The 17,990-nt window shown below is 42.8% G+C and overlaps 2 protein-coding genes across 2 annotated transcripts in view; both read right to left on the bottom strand.

Annotated features, from left to right (window-relative positions):
* Window positions 1-15,298, bottom strand: part of LOC145397230 (uncharacterized) — a 91,831-nt gene extending 76,533 nt beyond the window's left edge. The window contains exons 1-3 of the mRNA XM_080270426.1: window positions 15,128-15,298; window positions 14,139-14,284; window positions 13,745-13,838 (exon numbers count right to left, since the gene is read on the bottom strand). Of these exons, the coding sequence (XP_080126552.1) occupies window positions 13,745-13,838; window positions 14,139-14,284; window positions 15,128-15,298 (411 nt within the window). The remainder of the gene's footprint in view (window positions 1-13,744; window positions 13,839-14,138; window positions 14,285-15,127) is intronic.
* The window catches only part of LOC145396958 (putative glutamate receptor), a 289,079-nt gene that overhangs the window by 155,452 nt on the left and 115,637 nt on the right, over window positions 1-17,990 (bottom strand). The window lies entirely within an intron of this gene.

Genomic DNA, 17,990 nt, shown 5'->3' with positions numbered 1-17,990 from the left:
CTGCGGGGGGGAACCACACCTGTACGGACCACTTCTAGACCGCAGGAACCACTTTCTTTATGATTTTCCTTCGTTTCTCGACCTAAGCGGAAGTTTTAGCAAAAAAAAAAATTTTCCAAAAAGGCTCGGGACTGGGGGATGTCATAGGTGCGGAAAACCTCGGGACGTGACGGGTTAATGGCTGCCATCCTTTATGGGGTGACTCACTTTCAAATCCCTGGGGTGATATTCTTGCCTGTTTGGTTGGGGATTTATATTTGGTTTTCCTAAACAATGGGAGGTCGACCCATTTTTATGTTCAGACTGGATGTATTCTGTCACTGACCTCACCATCTCCTCCTCTGACTGTGCCCTTGATTTATCTTGGGAGGTCTTGAATGATATGCATGGTAATGACCATTATCCTGTGTTGGTCCAGTCTACTCGCTCTGTTCCTGCAGCCCGTATGCCATGCTGGTGTCTGGATTGGGCTGATTGGTCTCTCTTTGAGGAACTATATGTATTTGCCTACTAGGTTACTGATTTTTCAAACTCGATGTTGCTGAACGTTATTTTACTAAGACTCTTTTCCCAGCAGGGGTTCATTCCATCCTATGGACTTCTGTTGTCCTTTCCCAGAGACCTGTGCCATGGTGGAATGATGACTGCTCTATAGTAAAAGGAGCTTACAAAGTGGCTGCCCATTGGTATTTTGCCAATTGTGATGTTGTTTTTATAAAAATCCAGTTTCGCAAAGCAAGTGCTCACTATAGATGGATCATGAAGAATGCTCGCCATAACACGTGGAGGTCGTATGTTTCTACAGTTACGTCCAGTACTCCAATGCCTGTGGTGTGGAAAAGGTGCGCAAGATTTCTGGCAGGTTCTCGTTCCCCTCCCCACCAGTGTTGCGACTTCACAAAAATTTTGTGTCTGCATGAGAGGCAGTAGCCTCTGCTCTTGCAAATCAGTTTTGTGCTGTCTCAAAATGGATCCTTCTAAGCCGTGTGTTAGCTTTCATAGGAATCAGGAGAGGCTGGGTCTTGACTTTTGCTCTCACTGCGTAGAGCCTTATAATTTAGACTTCAGTCACCATGAGCTGTGTATTGCCCTCTCAAAGTGTGTTAACACTGCTCCTGGGCCTGACGACATTCCATACGCTTTGCTCCATCATTTACCGACTGACTCAATTCAGTTTTTATTGGACCTTTTTAACAGAGTTTGGAGTAAAGGTTCTGTTTCCAAGAGTTGGAAGTTGGGTATTGTCCTCCCCATTCCCAAGCCTGGTAAGGACCATTCCCATGTCTCCAACTATCGTCCTATTAGTTTAACATCGTGCATGTGCAAGCTATTTGAAAAGATGGCCAGTGTCAGGGTTGTGTGGTTTCTGGAGAAGGGTTGCTTTTTCTCTCCTTCGCAGAGTGGCTTTCGTAAATTACGGTGTACTTTGCACAAGCTTATCAGGCTTGAGGCATTGATCTGTGGAGCTTTTGCCTCTAAGCAACATATTATGGGTCTGTTCTTTGACCTTGAGAAGGCTTATGACACTGCCTGGCACCATGGCATCCTCCAACAACTTCACACTTTTGATTTATGTGGTCGCCTGCCTGTGTTGCTTGGAGACTTCTTGACTGATCATGTGTTCGGGGCCATGTGGGCTCTACCCTCTCTGCACCACTGTGCCAGGAGGAAGGTGTCCCACAGGGAAGTGTCTTAAGTGTTTCCATGTTTGCGGTTGCCATTAATGGTATTCTTGACACTGTGCCTGCTGGGGTATCCTCATCTCTTTATGTGGATGACTTAGCTACTGCATATGATTTTCTGGCTCCCGCATGTCTGCTATTGAGCGGTATATGCAACTTACCTTGGACAAGATTTCTGCCTGGGCCACTTCCAAAGGTTTTCGGTTTTCCCCTTCAAAGACTGTGGCTATGCACGTTTGTAGGATGAGAGGGGTACACCTGGACCCTGATCTTCAGCTTTGTGGCAGGAAACTCTGTTGTGTGGCAGAGACGAAATTCGTGGGCCTGACATTTGACTACTGTTTGACTTGGGTTTCACACTGGCAAATCTTAAAGTGTCATGTATGAAGGCTGTCAGTCTATTGAGGGTTCTGTCTCATACCTCTTGGGGTGCTGATAGGAGGACACTCTTGCATTTGTTTCAGGTTTTTGTAACCTCCAAGTTGTCATATGTCTGCAAGGTCTACTCCTCTGCCACAGTGTCCGGACTAAAAAAAAAAAACTCTAGTGCTGTCTATCATGCCCGTCTTTGCCTTGCAACTAGGGCTTTTCCGTCATCTCTGATTCCCAGGTTGTTGGAGGAAGCTGGTGTGCCTCCCTTAGATCTACTGCATCACTCTGTTGCAGCACAGTGCTGGCTTCGGATTCGTCAGCTTCCAGACTCACTTGTCCGTGAGTGTGTGATGCAACAGTCTTGTTTTTTGTATTACAGTGGACACCTTCACATGCCTCGTCCATTTGGCTATAGGGTTTGCGATATCATGGAGGAGTTTGGTTTGTCGGTAGTACCTGTCAGTCCTGTTTGGATCACCAGGGTTGCACCATGAATCTTGCCCAAGATAACTTTCTGCAGGTTTTTTGCAGGTTCCAAGGATTCTGTTGCTCCTCAGTCTCTTTTTCAGTTATTTTTAGAACATTCTTCTAGCCATGGTGGTTCTGTGGCGATATACTGATGGCTCTAAATCCATCTATGATGTTGGTTTTGGAGTAGTGTCTCCCAATTTTAACAGTGGAGGTAGTGTTCCTTTGGCCGCCTCAGTTTTACTGAAGAGTTGTCAGCTATCGTTTTAGCCCTGAAGTAGGTGTTTGTTCACAGTGGTAATTATTTTACTATTTTTTGCAACTCTCAAGGGGTACTTTTGGCCCTGGTCTTCTATAACTCCTCCCTTCCTATAGTTTTAGCTATTTTGGAGTGGTTGTTCCTCATTCGTCGGAGGAGGAAGAGAGTGCTGGGTTCCCACACATGTTGGTGTCATGGGTAATGAAAGGGTAGATGCACTAGCTAAGGCTGCTGCTTTGTGACCTGTGCGTGCTCCTTGTCCCCTACCTGCTACTGATTTACGTGCTCCACTATTGTCTGCTGTTCGTGTTTGTTGGTAGTTGCTGTGGGATACCATTCGTGTCACCAAGCTAAAGGAAGTCATCAAATTTGTCTCAAAGAGTTTGCTCTACCATGCCTAATAAGTTAGAAACTGTTCTGGCTCGCCTTCGCATTGGACATACCGAGCTCACACACGAGTTCCTCGTTCGCCTGCTTCATTTAATGTTTCTGCCTCCATTTTAGTGACAGAGGGTCGACATCCTTCCATGGTGGTTGCAGATATCCATGTCAATGCTTCTCCTTGTCTTGGCATATCCAAAAAACTCAGCATCTTTCCTTTACATAGCAAACGTCACCATAGCTCCTCAGAATGCTCAGAGACTGAGGCCCTGCCACCAAAGGTTTTGGCTGGGGAGCCCAGTACCCATTCTCTTCAGGGTTCTCAGGGGTCTGGGCAAGTGCAGGCTGATAATATGATTTCGCTGATGGTCCAGACCCCACCAGACAGTGGTGATGCCCAGGTTGTTGATGTGCAGCCTCAGTTGCATGAGGCCTTGCCTTCTCAGGATCCCAGTACTGTTGGGTGTGCTACTGATTGCACTTTTCCTTGTGATGGCACTGCCCACTCTGTTCTGGTAAGGCAGCGTGTAGTCCCCTTACCAAACCATCTCTTGCTTCACCACAGAAGACCATTGCCCGGCCTTCTTTTTCCTCCACTTTGCCGTCTACAAAATCGGGTATCTCGGGTTCCTCCTCCAGCTGTGGTTAGAAAACCTGTTACTAAATCTAACCCTCGGACACGTACTTGGAAGCTCAAGATTGCCAGTGTCCAGAACTCTGGTACTGGAAGTAACCTGATACAATGCCACTTCATTATGGGATCTATAATTCAGTGGAATTTTCGTGCTTTAAGAGCTAGTTGGGAGGAATTGCGTAGTCTTATTGTCCGCTGTTCCCCAGTATGCATATGTATCCAAGAGACCATGGTTGGGGATGCTGCTCCTTCTGGTCCTCCTAGTTACCATGTAGTTTATTTGGATCCTCTTCCTGGCCAGGGACAACATGGTGGTACTGCTATCCTAGTTCACTGTGATGTCCCATTCACTCGTGTGTCTTTCAACTCCACTGCAGGCTGTTGCCATTCAGATTTTCCTTTGCCGTTATTATACATTGTGTAGTCATTATTTCCCTCCAAGTGCATCTGTTGAGAAGGTAGATCTTGTTTGCCTTGTTCGTGACGTTACCCCCTCCCCCTTGCTTTCACTAGTTGATCTGAACATACACGTAGCCACTGGGGGGCAGAGGGACTGACTGCCCCCCTGGGAAAATTTTGGGAAAGTGCTGAAAGGGATTTTTGGCATAGTTCTTGTATGACAATAGAGTTTTCCTAATTTTACCACTAGTATATTAAACAACATTATCTATTTCCAAAAATATTTACCTGGGAACAATAACTCCTTTTGAAATTGAAAAGTAGACTAAATATTATAAAACCCTTGAGAAAAAATGACCATTTATAACTCAACAATTTCCTATATCACCTTAGATTATTTGGTTAATATTAGAGCTCTAATGATGTTTTGCACTTGAATCCTGATGAGGTGTAAAAATGGCCTTCCTGTCCCCTCAGCCACATCCTCTCACCCTGCAACTATATCCTTTCACCCTGTAGCCAGTTGCAAACAAACACTGCACAATTATTTTTACAAACAGCTGAAACAAACAGAATTTTTGAAGACTGCATGAAGCCATTTTTCATCACCTCAGACTACATTTTAGAAGGTAAGCAGATAAAAATAGGTGTGCCAGGGACCTCGTTTGAGTGAGGGATAGGGGGACGTGTCCCCCCCCTCCCTTTTTGGATCTTGGGGGACAGAGTATCTTTTGTCTCCACCATTTTTCTAGGTAAGAATTTTCAGGATGATTAGCTTTACGCCGTTTTTCTTTTTTACTTTAATGGAAAAATCCTTTCTATACTGTACTGTACAGGTGATATGAAAACCATTCCCTGCTGAGCGGGGAAGGTTGAGTGGTCACTGAGTCAAGGATTAAAAGAGGAGTCAAAGACTAAGAGAGGTTAATCCCACCAGCTGTATTTACTTAGGTCAGTCTTGACATATGCACCACCCCTGATGCTTGAGCCAATGAGAATCAAACTAATAGAATAAGTAGTGGAAAACAGAGTTTCTGTTGACTACCACCACAGCAGTAATACAAAACAGAATACCAGACTGGGGGTGGGTGCAGCAGCGAATTTTAATTTACACAAATGTGCTAAGTGGAGAGAGAGAGAGAGAGAGAGAGAGACCGAGACCGAGAGACAGAGAGGAAAAAGGGAGAATAATCCCCAAGCTACACCTCATTAGATCATATGGCCCTGCTAGGGTCACAGGAGAGCGCTACCCTTCCCAGCACAGCAGTCACTGGGCGGGGCGCAAACTCGCAACCTCATGATTATGAGCCCGACACCCTACCACTGAGCTACGGTGCTCCCAGAGAGAGAGAGAGAGAGAGAGAGAGAGAGAGAGAGAGAGAGAGAGAGAAATAGCGATATTATCACGAATGTGGGAAAATGTGTGTTCGGGACACTCACGCCAGATCTAGTTTTCATTGGCCTATCCATTCCGCCATTTTCTACCAGCAGCCAATCAAAATACAGGGTTTATTTCCGAATATAAACAGATAATATGGACGCCATTGCCTCTCGTATGGTAGGTGATATGCCGATGCGTCGTATATTTCATCATAATTTCGTAGGTCATTACGCAAAATAGCTGAACTTCCTCATATCTACAGAGACATAAAGACAGCAGGTAAATGATGCGCTAAGAGACAGTGCTTTTTTCAGTACTAAAAGTGCAAAGAAATTTGTGGTAACAAAAAAAAAAATTGAGGTAGAATGGACGGAAGTTAGCATGCATATATCGATAATAACACCATCTACGAGATTGACCATGATGACTAATGATACTAGTGACAAGATGTATTTGCTGTGGAAACTCCAGTGCCTTCTAAAATATTGCTGGTGTTTCCTTTTGCTCTCTACTGAAAGAGGAGACCTCTGGTAACATTATGTACTGAGTGTTATTACGTACTCTCATCTGAAAGGATTATTAGCTATTTACTTAAAGTTACTCCAAGAAAGCTGTGAATATGTGGGGAAAAGACAGTTTTTCTTTAAGACATTGCAACAAATGCGACAGCAGTGATGTAAACTAATTTCTGATGACATAAAGCATCAAATCTAGGAAAACTGGGGGTGACAGATGTTTGGGGGAAATATTCCAAGTGTTTGCCCCCCCTGGCAAAAATCGTGGATACGCCAATGGATCTGAATGGTCATCACCCACTGCGGGGTGACAGTATAACCAACCCTAGAGGTCCTATGCTGGCTTATTTGCTGGAAGATGAGGAGTTGGGGGTGTTGAATTCAGGTGAAATTACTTTCATAGTCAGACTGGTGTTTTCACTGCTGTTGATTTGTCTCTGTGCTCAGCTACTGCTATTTTAGATTATAAATGGGGTGTGTTGCCAATGACAGTGATCACTTCCCAATTCTTTTAACTTCTGCTGAATGCGAGCAACAATGTCGTCGTCCTCGCTGGCGTCTGGATTAGGCAAACTGGCCACTGTTCAGGGAACTGTACTGTGGACAGTTTTCATAATGTTGATGAGGCAGTGGCTTCTGGTCAGTTTCCAAAACATCCAGTTCCCTGGTGGACCCCTGAATGCACCTGTGCAGTGAGGGCCAAACGGGTCGCCTTCTTTCAGCTTCGCTGGCATCGAGGGGACACTCAGTATTTGAGGGCTTTTTGAAGGGTGTGTGCTCATGCACGTCACGTGTCGAAGAAGGCCAGACTTGCTTCATGGCGAGAGCACGTTTTCTTCCTTTCCTTGAGGACTTCTTTCACCCAAGTGTGGAACCAGGTAAGAAAAATTTCTAGTAAATTTCCTGTTCCTTCCCCTCCCGTTTTATCTGATGCAGGTGGAGTTGTGACTGATCACATTGCTGTTGCTGAATCGTTTGTCAGTCATTTTGCTGGTGTGTCTAAAAAAGACAGTGAACTGCCTTCGGCATGCCAATGTCAGCGACTGGAATCCTGTAGTCTCAACTTCATATGTTCTGGGGGTGAGTCTTACAATGCCCCTTTCTGTTTCTGAGCTTGGGACAGCTTTATCACAGAGTAATGATTCATCTCCAGGTTGTAATGATATTCCAAACATCATTTTACGTGATATGTCTGACGAATCCCTTTCCTTTTTAATGGTACTATATAATAGAATTTGGTGTAGTGGTGAGTTTCCGTCCTCTTGGGGTGTTGCTGTGATTATCCCCATCCCTAAGCCCAGAAAGAATCATCTGCAGCCAACAAATTATCGTCCCATCTCTCTGACCTCTTGTGTTTGCAAGTTGCTGGAGAAGATGGCAACTGGCCGGCTCATGTGGTACTTAGAGAGGGGCAATTTTTTATCATCAGTTCAGTATGTTTTATGTAAAATATGATCTAGCACTAATGCTTTACCATCCTTGGAATCTTCTGTCTGTGAGGCTTTCTTGACAAACCAACGCCAGGTCACTGTCTTCTTTGATTTGGAGAAGGCATATGACACTGCCTGGTGGCAAGGCATTTTACTTTCTCTTCATGGATTTGGTCTTCGTGGGCACATGCCTATTTTTATTCAGCAGTTTTTATCTAACCGTTTTTTAAGGGTCCGAGTGGGAGGAGTGCGTTCTAATGCTCATGCATTTGAAGATGGGGTACAACAGGGGAGTATCCTTAGTGTTACTCTCTTTGCTGTGGCCGTCAACAGTGTAATCAGTGTACTTCTTGCTAGCTTGTGAGACTCGTTATATGTAAATAACGTCTGTTTCCTTCACTGCATGTAGGATGTCTTTGATAGACAGGAGGTTGCAGCTGGCTTTTAATAGAATTTTGCAGTGGGCTGAGTCTCGTGGCTTCCATATCTATTTACAAAAGACAGTGGCTACACATTTCTGTCTTCTTCGGGGGGTTCACCCAGACCCTGACTTGTATCTTTATGTTGGAGGATATCCTGTGTGGAAGAGACTCGGTTTTGGGGTCTTCTGTTTGATAGATGACTATCCTGGGTTTCATATATTCGTTCTGTGAAGGCAACTTGCATTAAGGCTTTCAATCTTCTGAGGATTTGGGGACAGACTTCTAGAGGTGCTGATCGTCAGCCTCTCCTACTCTCACATAGATCTCTCATCCTTTCTAGACTTGAATATGGATGTGAGGTCTACTCCTCTGCAACAGATGCCTGTCCCCGGATTTTAGACTCTGTGCATCATGCTGGTGTACGATTGGTAACTGGGGCATTTAGGTCATCCTCGATTTCAAGTTCGTTGGTGGATGTTGATGCCTTCCCTCTGGTTTTGCATCACCAGTCATTGATGATAAGATGGGATCGTCTTCACTGCCTTCCAGACTCTGTTTCTTGTGCCATTGTCTCCCAGGATTCATGATCATCTATTTATGCCTCCTGTCCTACTTTTCCGAAGCCCTTTGGTTACAGGGTCTGGTCTGTCATGTTAGCTCTCTCAGTTCCAAGACTCGCGGTCTGTCCACATCGGATCCCGAGGGTGGGTTTCTGGCTACTACCTCATGTGACATTCTGTAAGTCCATTGTTGAAAAAAAGGGCTTACTTCCTTCTCAGATGTCTCTCTCTCACTTTTTAGAACATGCCTCCATTCATAAGTGTTCTGTCTCTCTCTATACTCATGGCTTTAAAACTGATACTGTAATGGGTTTTGGTGTTGTCTTCCCATCCTTTAGTAGGGGGACAACCTTCCTGGTGTTGCGGAACTGACTGCAATTTTATTTGCTCTCCAAATCATCTCCCTCAGTCTGCTTTTGTGATTATCAGTTACTCCCCTAGTGCTCTCACTGTTCTAAAGTCTTTTAATGCATCCTACCCACTGGTTTTATTAATTTTAGAGTAGGTTTTTCTTCTTGGCCATCGTGACCATCATGTGGACTTCTGTTGGATTCCTGCACATGTTAGTGTGGTGGGCAATGAGAGGGCAGATACTTTTGTTAAAGCTTCTTCATCTCGATTGCCACCTACCGACTACCCGGTTCCCACTTACAGTGTAACACCTAACTTGCGATACGTGATTCGTATGTGTTGGCACAGACATTGGGATGGTGTTGTTCATAACAAACTAAAGGAAATTTTTTAGAGAGTGGCTGTGCCAAGGGTTCTCCCCTCCATGCCTCGACAGTTAGAGGTGGCCCTTACTACGCTTCACATTGGACACTCCCGTATTATACATGGGTTCTTGACGAGTGGTGGAACTCAACCGTACCGTGATGATTGCCTTGTTCCCCTTACTGTCCGTCACTTGTTGATCAAGTGTCCAAGTTTGGGGGACCTACATCAGAGATTCCTCTGTAGGCAAAAGGGGGCACATGGTGCCTGCTGTATGTCCTCGGTGCTTGGTGGAGCCTCTAGCGATTTTACTGGTGTTTTTAGTTTTCTTCAGGAGGCGGGCCTTCTTCCGCTTTTATAAGTAATTAGTATTTTTTTAACTATTCTTTTATTTTCCGTATTTTATATCTAATAATGGATATTAACTTTATTTTGAATATGCACGTCTTGTTTGCGGCGTCCATTACCTTGTTGTCTGGCGGCATATGACCCTTGGCACAGCCAGATTTAAATTCTATTCAGTCTCTCTCTCTCTCTCTCTCTCTCTCTCTCTCTCTCTCTCTCTCTCTCTCTCTCTCTCTGTGGTATATAGGAAGTCCTTGAGTGGTTTTAAATATTTATTTAACCAAAATCATTAGGGACAGAATGATGCGGTTTTTGCATAATATGGAGTACACAATAGAGTTTTATTGTATAAGTTTCAAAAGTTCAATGGTGGCTCCTTTTGTGGCCCTTAGCACATCCAACCGACAATCATTTTCATGCCATGTGACCCCCACTATATCATCGGTGACCTTACTGTAAGTTTGCCTTTCGTTATCAGTTCAAGAAGGATGCCCTTGTTTGGAACACGTGTTTTGTAGACTTCATCTTTTACATAGTCTCAAAGGAAGAAATCTAAGGGGTAACATCAGGAGACCGACGTGGCCACGATATCGGCCCATCACACCCAATCCATCTGCTTGGAAACTTCTCATTCAGCAATGGACTCACATCTAAACTCCATTGAACTCCAGTGAACTAAACTCCACACTGAACTTTTGTAATCCTTATAGGAGAACTCCATTGTGTACTCCATATTAAAAAAAAAAAAAAAAAAGCTCATCATTCTGTCCCTTATGGTTTTAGTTGAATAAATATATAAGACCACTCAAGGAGTTTATGAACACCTTGTGTGTGTATATATATATATATATATATATATATATATATATATGGTTTTTTTCAAGAATACTCCCCCAGTATCCCTGCTTGTCGTAAAAGGTGACTAAAAGGGTTGCCGGAGGGTTAGTGCCCCTCCCTGGAAAACAACTAACTAATAAAACAAACAAGAAGCCTCGGACAAGGACTGACCAAACGATGACGACCCAGGATCGGACAAAGGACTTGGTAATCGGTACATGGAATGTAAGAGGACCGAATGATGAGGTGAGACAGAGAGATTGTCCAGGTTCTTGAGGGTGCGAAATTGGATGTATGTGGAATAACTGAAACAAAATGGAGAGGAGAAAGTGTGAGAGAATGGGAGTATGGATGGGGTATATGTGCAGGAGTAGGTGAGAATGAGAGGGCAAAGGAAGGAGTATGTATAGTTGTGAGTAAAAGATGGAAGAAGAGCATAAGACAGTATGGATCAGTTGGGTCAAGGCTTGTGTGGGTAAAGCTGAAAGTTGGAATACAAATGTGGGCGATTGTGTGTGTGTATGCGCCAACGCAAGATCGTGCTAGAAGAGTGAGAGAAGAGTTCTGGACAAATGTGGAAGTGTGCATGGAAAAGTTTGGAAGGAATGAGAGAGTGTTTTTGATCAGTGATATGAATGGTAAAGTTGGGAATGTGAAGGTGGATGGAATAGTTGGTGAGTGGGGTGTGCCTGCTGAAATAGATGAGAATGGGAGTGCGTTAGTGGACATTAGTGCTGGGAAGGGGTTGGTGATAGCCAATACCCTCTTCAGGCATAAAATGATCCACAGGTATACATGGCGAGTGATGAGAAGGGTGGGTGGTGAACTGAATGAAAGGAAGGCAATGATTGATTATGTGTGTGTGGATGAAAGGATGCGAAGATGTGTAATGGATGCAAGAGCTTATAGAGGTTGGGGGAGTGGACTTTCTGACCATTACTTGGTGGTGGCCAGAATTAGGATTCAAGTAAGATGGAGGAATAGAAGGGAAAGACGAGAGGAAGGAGTAGTTGCAAGGAGTGTGGAAAGGTTACAAGAGGATGGCAAAAAGGCAGAGTATAAGGGAGAGGTGGAGGAACGATTGGGCAAATATGTATTGGAGAAGATGGGAGACGTGGAAGGTGTCTGTAGGATATTTACAGAAGAAATATGTGCAGCATGTGATGTGGTGTGTGGAAGGAAGAGAAGACGGAGGAGGGTGCAAGGAACAGCGTGGTGCACTGAAGAGGTGAGACAGGCTGTGGCACAAAAGAAGAAAGCATACAATGAATGGATGAGAAATAGGGGCGTGGAAGAAGCTGGGAGGCATAAGAGAGAGTTATATGTAGAAAGAAAGAGAGAGGTGAAAAGATTAGTAAGAGAGCGTAAGAAGAGAGTGGATGAGGAATTTGGAAGGAATTTGAGTGCAAAGTGGAAGGACTGTAAGAAAATGTTCTGGAAAGAGGTGAAAAGAGTAGGACAGGGTGGAAGTGAAGTTAACAGGGGAGTGAAAGATAAATATGGTAGAGTACTAGTGGAGAAGGGAGAAAAAGTGAGCAGATGGAGAGAACACTTTAAAGAATTGCTGAACATACAGGATGGAAGTAATGCGAGTATAAGTGGCTGGGGAATGGCTGGGAGAAGGAGGGAGGTAAGAAGACAGGAAGAAATCAGTAGGGTAGAAGTTGTGGAAGCAATGAAGAATGTTAAATCGGGGAAAGCCCCAGGAATTGATGGAGTGTGTGGTGAAATGCTGAAGCATGGGGGAGAGATAGTAGTAGAATGGATGTGGAAGATGTGCAGATTGGCCTGGGAGGAAGGTAGAGTTCTGGAGGATTGGAAGTCAGGTATAATTATTCCCTTGTACAAAGGAAAAGGGGAAAAAGAAGTGTGTGGTAATCATAGGGGCAGTTGTCTTCTTAGTATAATAGGAAAAGTGTATGGTAGGATACTTATTGACAGAGTTAGAGAAAGAACAGAGAAATTAGTTGGAGAAGAACAGGGAGGCTTTAGGAATGGAAGAGGCTGTGTAGATCAGATATTCATTATTAGATCTTTAGTGGAAAAGTTTCTAGAGAAGGGAAAGAAGTTGTATGCGGCTTTCATGGATTTGGAGAAAGCATATGATTGGGTGGATAGACAAGGATTTTGGAAGGTATTAAGAATATATGGAGTAGATGGGACGTTGTTGAATGCTGTGAAGAGTATGTACGATGGTGCGAAGTCTGCAGTGTGTGTGGATGGTGAACTAAGTGAATTTTTCTCTTTGAAAGTTGGGTTGAAACAGGGATGTGTCATTTCGCCATGGTTGTTAAATCTGTACATGGATGGGGTAATAAAAGAGGTACAAGGTAGGGTAGTGGATGTTGGAGTGGCCTTGGTGAGAGAGGATAGTGTTTGGAAGCTCCCTGTACTGTTGTTTGCAGATGATGCTGAGTTGTTGAATGAAGACGAAGGGGAGCTGCAAGGCTTGGTGGATGAGTTCCGGAGAGTGTGTAAGAAACGGAATCTAAAGGTGAACGTAGGGAAGAGTAAAGTGATGGTCTTTGAGAGAGGTGAAGTCAGTGGATGTACAGCGAGGTTGGATGGTGAGGAATTGGAAAATGTGAGTACGTTTAAGTACTTGGGTAGTGTGATGAGTAAGGATGGAGGTTTGGAGGGTGAAGTGCTTGAAAGGGTACAGCAGGGAAGAAAGGTTGCTGGTTCTTTGAAAGCAGTGATAAGAAACAGGGAAGTGAGCATGGAAGTGAAAAAGTTACTACATGACAGTATTGTGATATCAACTCTAACGTATGGAAGTGAAGCTTGGACGTTGTTGGAAGGACACAAGTCAAGAGTGAGAGCAGTGGAAATGAGTTATTTAAGAGGAGCTTGTGGAGTCACATGGAGAGACAGGCTGACGAATGAGGATATAAAGGAGCGTTGTGGTGTGGATGTGGATGTGATAGGAAGCGTTATGAGGAACACACTGAGGTGGTTTGGCCATGTGGAGAGGATGGAGGGTGAAAGACTGACGAAGAGACTGTATGTGAGTGAGGTGGAGGGGGGAAGAGGGAGGGGGAGGCCGAGGATGAGATGGAGGGATGGGATGGAGAGGTATATGAGAGAGGGGTGTGTGAGTTGGGAGCATGGCAGTGAAATGGCGGAGGACAGGGCGACTTGGAGGCTATTTATTTGTGGCCACCCCAAACGGGATTGAGGCGTCTGGCCATATATATATATATATATATATATATATATATATATATATATATATATATATATATATATATAAAATAGAGAGATAGATATAGATATAGATATACAATACTGAGAGTTCTTATAATATTTTACATTGAATTTCTCTCAAGAATACTTAAACGTCACCTGCACAATGCCCACAATATGCTGAGTTTTCCTCCCCTTCTTCGATTGAGTAAAATTATCAAATTCTTCAAGGCTGAACCCAACAACGACATACCTGCAGGAGCACAGAATTATCATGAATAGAGGGGTCACTGGGTGATTGATTTCATCTCCTTCAACGTAATAATGCCTTTTTAGTTTTATTCTCACTAACTTCATACAAATTTATGAAGCTTGAAAGAAAAGCTTTTTTATAAAGGGGATGTCTGCTCTTTTCTTCACAAGCTGCGTAATGTTGTCTGTCTATTGGCAAACATTAAATATGAAAAGACGGAAGATGTAGCTTTTAGTAAACCATTTGATATTACATTAGTAATGTGGGTATTGGAAATTGTAAAGTGAGTTTTGCACTCACTTGCCGTAGTAGTCCCAGGCTCTGAGGTGGCGGTCACCGAAGGCCAGCAGAGGTTGAGGGTTGTGGAGAAGAAAGAGATAGGCTCGACAAAGCTCACCACTCCACAGGGCTTTCAATAGGTCGTCTGCTTCTTTCACCAACACCAACTTGGAAATAAAGTAACAAACACTAACTATTAAATGAGTGTATGAGAAAGCAGGATACTGAAATTAATGTGGCTAGAGAACTAACAGGGAATCTAGTTGATTGGGTCAGTATGCACGGAGCACACACAGGTTTTTGAAGACTTCTTTCTTGATTTTTTTTCTTCATTAAAACGAGATACACAGCGAATTCACTATCTGGCAGTTGTATGAGAAAAATAAAACATGATATATGTATAGGTTAAACATGTGAGACATAGGGAGGATTTTGGAGGCGATTTATGTGAATGAGTGACTTTTATACTTCACTGGGCATGCTGTTGATAGTCATTCCACATTCTTGCTTTGTTTTCTGTTGTTTCTGGATTCTATAAACATCATCCCATCTTTAGGAGGGAAGGAGGATCATCTTGGTGATGAATCATCATGGCACACATTAGTGATAAGGATCGCAGTTAATCAAAGACAACTGATGGTTACACACACACACACACACACACACACACACACACACACACACACACACACACACACACACACACACAGTTTGATAACAGAGGAGGATTCATGTGCATAACTCTTCTTTTAATAAAGGTCAGCAGAGACAAACATTTCTGCCCTGCAGAATACTGTTCATCTCTTAGTAATTTCCTTTTGGCTAGGAGAGACGACAATGCTCACCATGTTTTCTAAAATGTTAATCCTACCCTTGTGAGTCTTTATGAGTGGCAAGCAATACTAAAAATTACTACCACCACTGAAACATAGCCGAACATAGCTAAGGAAGCCCGCCTTACCTAAACAGTTAAATTATCTGTTGATATTACCCAAACTCTTCAATCTTACTTGTCTTGGGTGAGGTAAGGATTCAAGCATTTTTATGAGTGAAGACGTCAGGTACAGAGAATCCACAGCAAACACCAGTGAACACTGAGCGATGTCACTGCGAAGCATCCACTCCAACAACGCACTCAGCCACACCGTCTCTTTCTGCGCCACATCCGCTGGACCATCCATTTTCCCTACCGCCGATAATTTGCTCCTTGTTTAAAAAAAAATGCAATCATTATATTATTTTCATCAAAACAAATCTTCCAATCTCCATGTGTTGATGTTACTAGAGTTGTGTTTCACTGTACCTTTAAGAAGAAGAATTGATGAAAAGAAACTAAATAAGTACTTCAATTCCATCCCCATTGGGCCAACTATTTTGTGAGACAGAAAGAAAAACAATTGACAAAGTATAATTTTATTATTCCAATGATAATGCTAAATATGTCGACGATATGGGTGATACTTTCTTGCAGAAGATGGTGATGGAATGGATACTTAATTTACTTATCTGTTCACACCTCAATTCAAGTTTAATCGCATCTCATTCTCGCAGAAAGACAATACTATATACTCTTCACCAAGCCATCATCCCCTTCCTATAACTTCCAAATATTAACCCATTAATGCCCAGCTTTCCTGTGGGAGGGATTTTGCTGGAAGGGCACTAAGTGTACTGTCTTCCGACTATTGGCTCATAGTCACGAAACTCATAGGTCCCTACCTCAGGGTTCCCTTCTTTATTAAATGTTGAAAATGCCCAGTTCCATCCTTTATAGAGGACATTGAGAGCCAATGAGTTAAACAAGAACATTTATCCCCAAGGTCCTCTTCATACTCCCCACATGTCATTGAGCACCTGAATGTCATGACTTACCACTTGAAGACATTTCCATTACACCATCACGTGTAAATTACCACTGACTCCATTCTGGCTACTCGTGCAACAGCTCTACAATCACTTCCATAATGGTATGGGTGAATATTGATTTTTAATATCTGCCTTTGTTTTTCACTTCATAAATTATCAACTGGAGTAGTTTGTTTAAACTTTATTTTAATGTACTCATTAAAACATGCCATCCAGGCAGATTTTTAACCACAGACCTCCCCCAATCCCGGGAAATTTTCGATTTTTTTTTTTTTTTTTTGCTTAAACCTCCGCATTTTATGAGAAATATAAAAAATTCACAGAGAAATTGAGCACCTGGGCTTTAAAATGCCAGTACAGGTAATAATACCCTCACCTGGCTGTGTTTTCTCTGGGGCCTGGCTCCAGAGAAAACGTGTTCTATAGGAGGGGTAACTATTCCAAACCACTCATAATAGGTACTTATTTATTTCGTACAAATTTATATGTAGAACAAGAATATATTGGTTTTCACACAGTAGTATAGGCAATATAAGTATTGTTTCACTCACCAAACACATCAACGTACTGCACATTTTTTGGCTACATTACCTGATCGTCATTTCTGACTGCTTCTTGCTCTAATGCTGCATAAACTTTGTCCTCCACATTGTCATCGATTGGGGAATAACTCTGGCCTTAAATTTCGTACTCTGGCACGACATGTCTTTACTGGCCACGTCACTGGCAACAGGTGAGTTGCTGAGACAATGGCGTGGGGGGGGAGGTCACGGGGGATAAGGCATTGTCCCCACCTGGCATAGAGTAGAGGAAGGTGTCCCTTGTATATGTACCAAAAATCACGTGCAAAATTTGAAAAATGTGCAAATGACAGACCTTGCAATTGCGGGGCGTTTGTATACGTAAATGGGAGTCACAGTGACAAAATGTTCGGACGTATATATACGTCAATGGGATGCGGCCGGGTAGAAAAAAGAAATACAAGTTTAGAAAAAAAAATGTCTGATCTCTTCGGCAGAATAGCAATCCCTGTAAGAAAATTGTATCCTTTGTACCTAACCTATGGATCTTTTGGACTTAAATTTGGCATCCATTGACCCTAAGTTGGGTATCCTTAAAAAACGAACATAATCAACAATGAAAACACTTTCTTTTTGACCGAATTTTAGCATCCTTAGGAACCTTTCTAAATTTCAGTTTTCATTATATAAAGAGATAAATAAATAAGTTAATTAATTAAAAATGGTTATCCAACAGTGTTGAAAGATCATTTAATCCATAAGAAAAGTGAACATTCCAGAAAGCGATCTCTTTTTGCGGATAGCTAAAGAGACGTTATAGCGATTTTTAACCTCAATTTACATTGCCTTCCATATTGCACCTCCCTCCCCTTCTCCATACTATTAGCTTTTTCACCAACGCATGCTAAATTTTATTTTCCCATGATTATGATTCTTACTGTATTAAGAATATTCTAACCTCACCTAACCTAATTTTAGTCAGGAAACCAAAATTAATAAAAACAGATTAAACTAACCTACCCCGAACAGATCAACCTTATATGACCTGGATCTTCTTGTGAAACAAAAAAATAAGTGTTGTTATGGGATAAAAATCAGAAATTTGTTTCCTCATATCATGTATGTATGAGTTATTCAACAAACTGGACATCCATTGCCCGTGAAATTCCTTCACAGATGGGGTATTCTTAGTCCTTCTCTTTTCATGAGTCTCTCCCTCATCCCGAAAATGCATCACCACTGGTGAAATCTTTTCCCAACCATGCTTTCTCTCTTCTAACATACTCTTTTCTGTTATTTTTTAGCATACATTTGAACCTAATCCTCCACTCCTACCTCACGGCAAACATATCACAGACCCCTATCTTACTTCATTGTTATCACCAGCCCTACTGAAACTTACTGGCAATATCAACCCTTCCTCAACTCTCCCTTATAACTGATCCAACCACAACTCATCATTATCACCAACCCAGCCTAAAATATA

This window comes from Coenobita brevimanus, chromosome 40 (assembly GCF_032717465.1).
Source record: "Coenobita brevimanus isolate Jiangsu-jjx chromosome 40, ASM3271746v2, whole genome shotgun sequence".
Taxonomy (NCBI): domain Eukaryota; kingdom Metazoa; phylum Arthropoda; class Malacostraca; order Decapoda; family Coenobitidae; genus Coenobita; species Coenobita brevimanus.
This window is presented reverse-complemented; position numbering and strand designations above follow the sequence as displayed.